At 53.0% G+C, this 11,219-nt stretch overlaps 1 protein-coding gene across 1 annotated transcript in view; it reads right to left on the reverse strand.

Moving 5' to 3' along the window:
- The window catches only part of GLI2 (GLI family zinc finger 2), a gene marked incomplete at both ends in the record, with an annotated part of 174,374 nt that extends 163,690 nt beyond the window's left edge, over window positions 1-10,684 (reverse strand). Inside the window, one exon of the mRNA XM_084245068.1 lies at window positions 10,534-10,684. Within this exon, the coding sequence (XP_084101194.1) occupies window positions 10,534-10,684 (151 nt within the window). The remainder of the gene's footprint in view (window positions 1-10,533) is intronic.
- Between the last annotated feature and the right edge of the window lie 535 nt (window positions 10,685-11,219).

Genomic DNA, 11,219 nt, shown 5'->3' on the forward strand with positions numbered 1-11,219 from the left:
GTACCTGTTGCTGTCCGTGTTACCAACACAGCCTAGGGACTGTAGCAGGATGCGGACCCCGCAGTATGGGAGCAGCAGCGGTACCAAGTCCCACCTGCATGTAGCCTGAGAGCTCACACTTCCCTTTCTAGCTTCCTTCTCCCTGGGTTAGCTGCCCCAACCCAGCCACCCCAGTGCCCACAGCTGCCCGGGGGAGGGACCTCACTCCCACAAGGTCACAAAGACAGATGGACAACATGGCCTTCTGCACAAACCCAGAGGCAAGGTGAGACTCAGAGGGTAAATTTCAGGCACTGCCCTGACCACTGTCGTACCAAGCAGTCCTGCCTGTTTGCAGCGAATGTGGCTTCTACAGGTGTTCCTTCATCTCCAGAACGGCAGGCCTGAGAAAGGTGTAATGCTGGGACCCGGTGAGCACTGTCCAGGGCCACAACAAACCCAAACCCTGCCCTGAGTGTCGCTCACCAAAATAGGATGGAAAATTACATGCAGACATGGCCCTCCTTGGACCAGAGGCCTCGCCGCCTGGTGTCAGACTTCCCAGTCCCCACAAACACCAGACGGTGGGCCACGCCTGCTGGGAGCTGGGCCAGTCGGGACACAGTCACAGGGAAAGAGCCAAGGGCGGTTTCTCAAGACAGACCCCCTCGCTGCCTGCCGGGATGGGGGCAGGGAATGGAGGCGGGTTGAAGCTGGAGGGCGGCCCAAACATGCATGCACACCCCAGGCGGGCCAGGTTGGGCCTCCAGTGTGGCTGTGCAGCAGCTGGAAGACAGACACCCCAGAGAATGCAGCACCACAGGGCTTTCCAGACCCAAGACTTCAGCTAATATGGGAGCTGGAGGGCGAAAGGAGCCCCTCTTGAAGGGACTGACCAAACCAGCCTCATTTACCAGCAATCATCCTCAGACCTCAGGATCATTGCCAAGCTTTCCTTAGATGGGAATGTCGATCCCCTTTATATATCATGGGCAAATTGCTACACCTTCTGAAAATTTGGCTCAGCTATCTACTCATTCATTCTCAAATATTTATTGGGATCATATGTGCCATACCGGGAAACAGTTCTGCAGCAGAGAATCATCATCATCAACATCACAATAGCACTAGTAGCAGCAACTACTATGCATAAACTGTCCCCTATATGCCGAGTACTCTCTCAGCACTTTACACTGGTTATTGATACCCTAGCCCTCAAAAGATAAGAATTTTGAGTGTTTTTAAGATGAAGACCCTGGGGTTCAGGTCATCAAAGACTCCCCAACTGGGAAATGACAAGCCTCATCTGCCCAAGCCTAAACTCGGCCCCAAATCACAGTGGCCGCCCAGGCTGCTTTCTCTCTATGCTATCCCTGTGGCTTGCCCTAGGCCCTGCCACACTTTGCATACACCGTTTTGGTAACCTCTGACCCACCATATGAGTGGAGCATGTGGCTGCACCCTGAGACCCTACAAGACAGACATGGGCGCATGGCTGCAGCGACACTCTTACCAAAGGGTCTTCTACAGTCTTCAGAGCCCATTTAGGCCCCACTCCTTCCCTGAAGATACCCCAGGCACCACGCCTCTCAAATGGAGGTATTTGGTTTTTCCATGAGACCACAGGCTTTTGGGGACAGAGAAGCTCCTGCTTCTCGGATTCCTTCCTTCCGGGCACCCCACCTCCTCTGATGCTGGCTCAGGGCTTGAGAGGGCAGCAGCTTCATTCAGATGCACATCTCCCTCCTTACCTACTGCTGCACACTGGGAGAAGACACTCCCATGGAGCCACAGGGCCTCAGCCTGCATACAGTGGCCACACATACCTACCTTGGAGCCCCAGTCACGCCCAGACCTTGCTCCAGAGCAATGGGGGGGTGCCTTTTCCTTCCTGGGTCCCCAGATGCCAATGTTATCCCTGCCACACCTGACAATCAGGTTCCACTTCTTATCTCCAGCCTCTCTGCCTAAGATCCCCCTCCCACTGCAGGCTGTGCTTTCAATCTGACATGGCAGGGGTCTGCCTAACCTCTGTGGCCCACTCACTGATGCCAGGGAGAGGCAGGGGCACTCCACCTGCTACAGAGGCCACCAGCCTCTCCACCCTGAAACCACATGGACCACTCACTATCCTCCAAGACCCTGTACTCTCGAGGGCTATTCTGCAGCTCCTCCCCACAACCATGTCCCCCACCCTCCTCTCTGATGAGATCTTATGTATCCCCACAGGTCCAGCTTCAACACTGCCTCCCCATGAAACTGCTGGCAGGATCTGTTGTTGTCTCCCACATCTCCCCACAATACTCTGTCCCCGGACGCCTCCCACTGGGAGCTCCTAGAGGACAGAGGTAGGGTCTCTGCCATCACATCTCTGATCAGCATTCCAGAACCATCTATGGAATGTACACATGAGTTCGTCGAGTCCAGAGGCACCCAGGCTACCTCAGGAAAGTCAATGCCCCCTCTCCTCCCCCAGGTGTCCCACATCCACCCCAAACATAGTCCTGACTTCATTATCTTCAAACTGTTCCCAAGATCAGAGGCAGTAAGACCTGGCCACAAACATAAAATAAATTATCCCCCCCCCCCACACCAGTGATAAATGGTTCTATTAGCAAACCAGATTGTTAAACTCTGATATAACAGAACGCAGGAAACTGGGGCCCATCCATTCTCCCTCTGGCGCATACTGAGTTGTAAATAGGTTATTTTGTGTGTAAATAACACATTAAAACACAGCATTAGCTGTGTCTTTTGATAGAGAGGAAATTGTTACAAATAAATAATTCCGGACAGGAATGTAAAATAAGCCGGATTTAATAGTGCATGCCTGGCGCAGCCGTGTTAAACATGACTAAAATGATAAACCCCAGAATATACTAATAGTAAACTATGCACTGACATCAAAGTAATGAGGCTGTATTTCCACCAAGCTTTAGAAATGCTAAAATTAGTTTTGACAGAACCAAACGTCAGAAAAATGTTTCTAACATAAACACCGTCAATTTGGGAAGCTGGGGTTTGGGCCCGGAGAGGGACAGGGCTGGAGGTAGTTGTATCCCGCCCCAGGGCCCGCTCCCATGGAACAGGTTCTAGGCCCAAAGGCATGACAACGATGATTGTGTTTAACGGCTCCGGACCTCAGTTTACACATCTGTAAAATGAGCGGATTTCAACTAGGTGATCTCTAAAGCTGCTTTCAGCTTTATAGTTGAGAGTGACTTTGAAGCTTGCAGGCCATGCAAGGTCCCGGGAGCAAACAGGACCTTGGGCCGAGCTCCCAGCCCTCACATGCCAGTCAGAAAGCACAGTACTGCAGGTCCAGGGGGAGTGTTAGGGGAGTATCAGAAAGTTCACAGAACACGGACCCTGGGCTGGGTCTTGAATGCTAGTGGGGGGTGAGGGTGCTGCTGTGTTGGGGCAAGTGAAGTGTCGGGTCTGATTTTGGAGGGCAGCTGTTACGAGGTGCGTTCCTGAAACTTCGCAGTGGAGTATGAGACCCTGCCACCCAGGAGGGAAGTTCAGCTGTACGTTGCTAGTATTTACTCCACCTCTACGCAGGCACTCTGCTGGCCACGCTACAAACACTGTCCCGTTTCACCTCACCATAGCCAGGGTGGTTATCACCACTAGCTCCTTTTACAGACTTCAGAGAAGTGAACCAACTTGCCCCAAAACACACAGCCAATAAGAGGCGAGCTGGGGAGAGCTCAGGTACCCAGCCACCCAGCTCCGGTCCTTCCCACTGAGCTCCATTGTGATAAGAAGGCACCTCCAACCTTCCCTTCCCACCCCAGGCACCCTGCCCCTAAGCTGCTAGGCATCTGAGGGTCTACGCCAAGGCATCTTCAAAGGACATTCAGAACCCCTCCCTAAAACACTGAGGTAGTCATCCTGTACCCCACTTGTTGGATGTTCAAGGTTGGAAGAAGACTCAGTTTGAGGGAAGATCAAACTCTGCTCTCCAGAAAATGTCTGACAGGAACTAGCAATTCCACGTGGACCATTCTAACAAGCTTAGGCTCAACATCAACAGCAATCCTGAAAACCACTTAAATAAGAATAATTGCCCACTTAAGTTACACCCAAGTGCGTCCTCCGGCCCAAGGCAAAGGTATGTGGCCGTGGCCAAGCAGCTCAGGTAAGTAGGAGAGGCTGCCCACTCAGCACGTTCTCAGCTGCCCAAGGGCGTTGGGAGGAGAACTTGGGGCCAAGGAGCAGGCTGGCTCTCTTCCCAGGGAACCTCAGGGCCAACAGAAGCAGCTGGCTGATCCACAGGGCACACACCTGGCAGAGCAGCGTCACACAACGCTCACTCAACAATCATTTATTGGGAGTCTGCTTTGTTGGGAGCCCAGCAGTAAACCAACAAAGCCCTACCACATGGGCGTCCTAGGGAGTGGGGGCACAGAAGAGAGAGAGGGCAAAGACATCAGAGGCATTTATCAGTGACAGGGTGTCTGACCAAATCTCAGCTACAGTAGGTCCAGAGGTCTCGGGGGGTTTCCTGCTCTGGGCATCTCAGTGGAGTCATTTACATATTCTGCCATTTCTACAGCTTTCCAAGACAGATGAAGACGTCTCGCCACTAAGCAAAACTGTGCCTTGAGGAAACTTTAGGAAGCACCCAGGGCTGGTGAACAAGATGAAGGGGCAGCTATTGCAAGATGAGGTTGTGCAGGAGGTTCCTGGAGCAAGTTGTGCAGTGCTCAACCCTGCTCAGTGCACAGCCACGACCCCCCCACCCCGGTACTAAGCCCTTGCCCTGGTGGGCTCACCACCTCCAAGAGATTGACGCTTGCCTTGGACCAGGTGCATCCAGTGACCTAGGAATCCCCTGAGATGTGCCCACACCCATGCCCGGGTCCTGCTGGGGAGATTCTGTCTGGGCAGATCTGGGGCAACCTGAAGTCTGCATTTAACACAGTTGTCTCATGAGGGGCTAAGGTTCGACGAGCGTCTTATCCTCTGGTCTGGTCCCCTGCTTCTGCCGGGGCAGAAGACTGAGTTAATGCAGCCAGGGACTCCCCTAGGCCTGCTTATATGGTTGCAAAGCAGGACAGGCACCCAGGTCTGATTTTCAGCCCATCCCTGCCACAATTCTCAAATAGGAAGAAGATAACAGAAATCTGGGGTTCCTGCCACCTGTCTAGCCTCAGCAGATTAGCTGGCAAGGGTTACCAATGAAGGGGAATCTTGTTAAATCAGGTAGAGACTTCAAAGCTAGAAAGGAAAACTGGAAATAGTTCACAAAGCAAATACTTAAGTAGGACCTCAAACAGAGCTAACTCTGTGCCTGGCACGGAATGTGCAAGAGCTCAAGTAATTCTCACAACACTGTGAAGCAGATACCGCTAGAATGTCCATAATGCAGATGAGGAAACCGAGGCACAAATCTACCCAGGATCAGCAGAATTGGGCCTTAACCAGGTGGCCTGGCTCAGAGTTCAGACTTCTCCTTACTAGTGCCCTGCATTATGAGAAGAGAGGCATGAAGTGCCAGGCAGGTGTGGGCATTCTGCACATCTCCTGTCATTTCTGCAGCAAGCTCTGTGTGTGATTCCCATTTACCTATGGAAAGACTCACTCACTTCACATAGCTAGACCACAGAGGGTCCACATATAAGAGGGCATCAAAAGCATCCCCAGCTTGCTGAGTCCCAGTCCCAGATGCTCTGCTTCAAATCTGGAGTGAGGCCCAAGAATGAGCATTTCTAACAATTCCTGGGAATGCTGGGGCTGTTGGAGAGGGAACATCCTGGAGGACCCTGGTCAGCAGCATGGGTGCCCAGCGTTAAGAGCTGGGTGTTGTCCAGTAGGCACGACACCAGATTTCCAGAGCACGTCTGGCTGCCAGACTTCAGGGACCAGCAAAGCTCATCACCGACACCCAGCTCCAAGTCTAACAGCTCCAGCTTTTCTGTCCCAGCTGAGAGGCTTGGAGCAGCAGGTCCTGTGGCCTCAGCGAAGGCACACAGAGAGAGTCAGAAATATTTTTGGAAAGAAAACCCACTGTTGAGGAGGAAAATACGACAGCATTTGGGCAGTTTCAGTATAAAGAACGAGAAACATCTGAATCGAATTACCTTTAGAATTACGCCATTTTAAAAATTAAAGGGAAAAAAAAACTCTGGGCCAAAATGTGCTTTGAAAGATTTATGGCCTCCAAAGTGTTAGCACAACGGTTAAAGAAGCTGGGAAAAGGCCCACCGGGCGCGCAGCTTCAGCGTCTGGTCTCAGGAGCAGCTCCCCGCAAGTGATCCAAGGAATCTTTCCTTAGTCTAACCCCAGCGCTTCTCTTTGCTGTGGCCCCTTCGGCTGTGCAAAGGTTTTTCTGATGCATGTTTTGACTCCAAGAGGTAGCAAGCTGGTGTGGAAACACCAAACCCAGCCCCACACAGGACCAGCCCCATGGATGCCCAAGGGAGTTCAAGCAACAGAGATCTCTGTTAGGTCCCTCTGCAAGTAAATCCTGGTTCCAGGCTCAGACAACTCGCTGTCTGGAGGAGAGAGGTGCTGTCTGTCCACTGGCCAGATGAGCAGAGTGAAGCACGGTGCCAGAGGAGGAGACTTTTCCAAGGCTGGTGGCCAAGCTAAGTACTTATGCAGAGTATCTATGGAGCTGGGACTTAATGCCTCAGTAACCCACAAACACTCTTAAGCCACAATCCTAATGCAAATATCTAAAAGACACCACTAGAGAGACAGGAGCCCCTAGCCCTGGGCCCTGCTTTCTGTTGAGCTGCTGGTGGCCTTGGACAAGCCCCTCCCCACCCCATCTCAACCTCATCTACACATGGAGCAGCTCCTATTGCTCAGGAATGAGACACGCCTGCCACCCCAGCCCAATGCCCAGGAGTCCTGCCTGGGATTTCCAAGCTTTGCCACTGGGGACTCCCACTTGTCTTGCGCCCCATTAACTCACTCTCGTTCCCGGTCCTACTGGGGCTTCAGATCGGTTAGCTGTCAAGTAGCCTGATTGCTGGTAGATATTTAACAATAGGCTCTGGCAGGGGGAGGGAGGAGGACAGTCCTGATTTGTAGCATTTCTCAATTTTTGTGATGTAAATACCCTCACCACGGCCAATTTCTGCAACAACATAAGGGCACAGATGGCAGAGTTGGAAGAAGATGTGAACCAGCTTTTACACGTCGGCATGGGTTGGCTCCAGCACACCCTTGGTCTCTCAAAGGCAATGCCATCCTCATAGAGGGTTCGAATAGGCCAAGGAACCCAAAAGATGAGTTTCCTGTATGCAGCGTACCTTCCCTCTGTCCCAACATCTGGACAATCACCTTTCTCAGTACCTCTATATAGTACAAAGTTGCAACAGGTGAGACAGATCTGTATCTGCTTTTTTTCACTTCATATTAGAACGTAAGTTCATCTCATTAAGACTTATAAAGCCTTAACATTTCCAATAGCTACATAATGTTCCATTCATCTATTGATGTTCCAGTTTGATGAATCAATCCCTTATCATTGAACGGTTCGCTGCTTCCACTTTCTCACTGTTATATATCATGTGGGAATGAAATCTTTCTGCCTAACTGTATGTTCATTCTTAGAACCAAAATCATCAAGCTCCAACGGTGGAATTGAGTGCAATGTGCTGGGGGGATTCGATGAGGGGAGAAAACTGGCCTGGAATACAGGGTACCCCAAACCTCTGGATACCCTGCCATCCAGATGTGGGTGGTCACAGTCCTGCTAGTTGGTAGGATTTGGCCCTTTTGTCAACACTGCCCACCATCACCAGAGTGCCCCTGACATCGTCAGACAGGGCAAGAAGCCAAGAAACACTAAGTGTGTGTAAGTGGGGCCCCTGGGGGAGCTGCAGATGGAGGTGCACACTGTGGGGACATTATCACATGCTTGGAAGGGATCAACTGTGCATTAGAGGTCACCTGCAGACCCAGGGACAACAGCTCAGTCACACCCCACCCTGCAAAGGGACCCCTCAAGCAGTTCTCAGTCCCCTGCACTTGGCTCCAGCGAGCATGCACCACATCCCCCCCCGCCCCCGCCGCCCAGGTCTTTGTGCAGGCCCATGGCCCCCTTCACTCCTGCCACACCCTGCCTTATCCCTGCAGTTTAAGCTCCCCTCTCCTCAGGGGCTGGGCAAAGGTGATAAGTCTACCTAGCGATCCCTTCTCGGTCAAGTTCCTCTCAGATGCTACCCTTTCTCCTTACATCACTCAGGTTCACAGCAGACCCTCTGGGAGGTACCACCTCAAGCTAGGCCCAGCCCTGAGCACAGAGACACACAGCTGAATTTCCCCAGCCCTGAGAGGGTCTTTCATATTGGTGACCCACACAGACTGCTTTCTGTTGCCTGGCATCTCCTCCCACATATTCATTTCACCTGTCAACAGTGTACACCCTTGCAGCCAGAAAGTCCACAGCAGAGACTCTTTGGAGCCTTCTGCAACTCGAGTTTGCTGACTAAATGAGAAGCTTCACTCATCACACTTCTGTCACCACTAGTAAGATGTAAGAAGGATCCCATGTCACCAGATCATAAAGACTGCACAACATCTGTCAAACACCCTCAGACACGGATCAGACACAGGCCCAGAGAAGGGAATGTCTTGCCACACAGGACCAAGGATGTTGCTGGAACTAAAACACAGACCTCTGAACTGTCCCACTGGGCCTCCCTCACCCTATCCAAAGTTGCGTAGTTATGGGCCACCAGCACTGGGCGGCTGGCACCAAATGTCCCCTGCTTTGCTCCTTGCAGGGAAAGCTGGTCTCCCTGGCTCTGGGAGGACCCATCCTCAACGAGCCTCACAAAGAAGGGGGCAGGGAGCAGGACAGCTGAGGGGAGTGTCCAGCACAGCTGTGCCTGACTTGGGCCTCCTCCAAAGACAATCAACTGCCTGTCCAGGGGAGAGTGGGGTGACAGGTTAAGTCTACCCCCTGCTGGAATATCATGCACCAAGTTCCCCTGGGGTGGAGCAACGAGGGGGCCCCTAGTCTGTATGAGTAGGCAGGGATGGCATCCTAAGGTGAGGGAGATTGAAGTGGGACTCCACACTGCAGGCCCACTGCCCCCCAGGTTGGGAATCCCTCGGGCATCTGTTGTTACAACAGCATCAACGGTGACAACCGGCTCTGACACTAGGAGGGCTTCCTCCCTGGTTACATCCTAATTGCTGTCTAATTACCGCCTACATCAGTTCTCTGCTACAGTGACACCGTAGTAAATCCTGCCGTGTGGCAGTTCGCAGCCCACTCATGGCCCCTCTCATCTCCTGGCTATCTGACACCTCCCTACATGGGGCTCCACCCTGGCACTGGCTCCTCCCACACCAAGTAAGTGTTCTTCTTGCATCCCCATGGCTGCTCCTAACCATCTTGTCTCCAAAGAGAGACCTCTCCAGAGGGGGGAGGGATATCACCCCGGGTCAGAAGGCCAAATCTGTGGGAATCCAGCTCCTGGTAGAAGCACGAATTTTCCCCCCCTAACTTCACCAACCCCTCCTGATAGTGATTCCAGCTGAGATTCATGGGGGCGGGGAGACCGGGACAGGGTGGGGAACAGGGACAATGAAAATAAATATAGTAACCAGCACCTAGAAGCCTTTGGTTCTCTCCAGAAACCTTTGGTTCTCTCCCACATTGAAGCATCTTTCGGATTCCCTGGACAAGGGCTCCCCAGCTGCACCCGGAGTGGCTGGTGACCCAGCAGTACCGGCCTCGGCGGAGCGCTGGTTAGAAATGCCAGACTGGATCTGCACGTTAACAAGCCCCCTGCGATGTGTGTGAGCATCAAAGTGTGAGCGGCGCTGCCCACATTCGCACCCACCCCGCGAAGGCGGATCCTCCCCGCTGCTCTCTGAGCTGTGCTTGAGCGGTGAGCAACAGGGCATGACTAAATGCACTTGAATCAAAAGGGAAAGAAAAGAAATCTCAGCCTCTCCAGCGCTCAGAGACAGAAATAGTTATGTGGCCTCCAGATGGACTGCGCAGACACCAGGGGAGGTCTCGCCTTCCCGCCAAACTTTCCCAACGGGATGCTGGCACGGCCCCGTGGAAACCGGAGTATATTTCTCTTTGAGGCAGCAAAATGAGAGGCTGTGGCTCGTGTAGTCCTTCTGTTATAATTAAGTTGGCCAGAAATTCACCTAAGGATACTAAATTCTGTACCTGACCCTCTAATTACAGCCAAGAGGGATCAGAAGACAATTACTTTCCAGAATAGTCCTTGGCGGGAGAAAGGCGTAAGACGGCGTCCTGGCACACCGCGACTGTGCCAACCGAGCGCACCCCGGGGCCGCCCAGCAACCCCTGCACCTCCCTCCCTGGGTCCCTCTCCCTCTTCGCAGGCCCCCACCACAGGCCCCCAGACGTGCGGTGGCCAGACCTCCTAGAAGACTGCAGGCGGCCGTCACGGTGCCAGAGACCCCCAGGGGCAGAGGCGCCCTCCCCTTCGCCCTCCATAAACGCAGCATGCCTGCCTGATGACATCGGCCACCGCTCTAATGAAAACCTAACGGGCTAATGAAAAACACCCCCACTGCCCGCCAAGTGTGCAAAACAGAAAGTACCTCCTTGGGCAGCGACAGCCGCGGCCGCCGCCGCCGTGGCCACCGCGAGGGCCGAGGCCTTTCTGCCCGGGTCGGGGAAAGCCGGGCCCTCCAGGATCCCGCTCTTGGCGTCCTTCTTCTCTGTGGCAGGGGCCGAGGCGGACGTCTCCATCTCAGTCGCTCATAGCCCTGGGGGGCAGCCCTGAAGAAGAAGACAAAGACGTTCACCCACACTGGCCCCGACCCAGCCGGGAGCCGCCGACCCAGATTCCCGGGCGCGGCGCTGCCACGGCAGCCGACTCAGTTCTCTCATAGTTGGGAAGGAGGGTTTAATTAATTTTGAGAATTATTAGTTCTGAGATTCATCTGGTCTTTGGAACGACCTCGCGGACAACAGGGGAGCGTTTTCATGGTCTTTTAGCCCAGATTTGAAAAATGAAGCAACAGGTTGCGCTGCTGTGGGTGCCGAGGAGCAAGAACCACCTTGACAGCAGCCGGGAGCCGTGACTTCAAGCTCCGCGTCACCGGGCAATAAAAGCAAAGCTCATTACCTCTTACCGGGGCGCAAAGGAAAGTTCCTATTTCCTTGTTTCTTCCCTGCTCTCAGGACCCCTTTTATTATTTATTTGTACCTTCATTCATTTAGCAAATTGGTCATCATTTAATCACTTGCACACACTCAGTCAACCTATCTTTCAGAGCCTGTT

Source organism: Talpa europaea (assembly GCF_964194135.1).
Source record: "Talpa europaea genome assembly, chromosome: 1".
NCBI classification, from domain to species: Eukaryota; Metazoa; Chordata; class Mammalia; order Eulipotyphla; family Talpidae; genus Talpa; species Talpa europaea.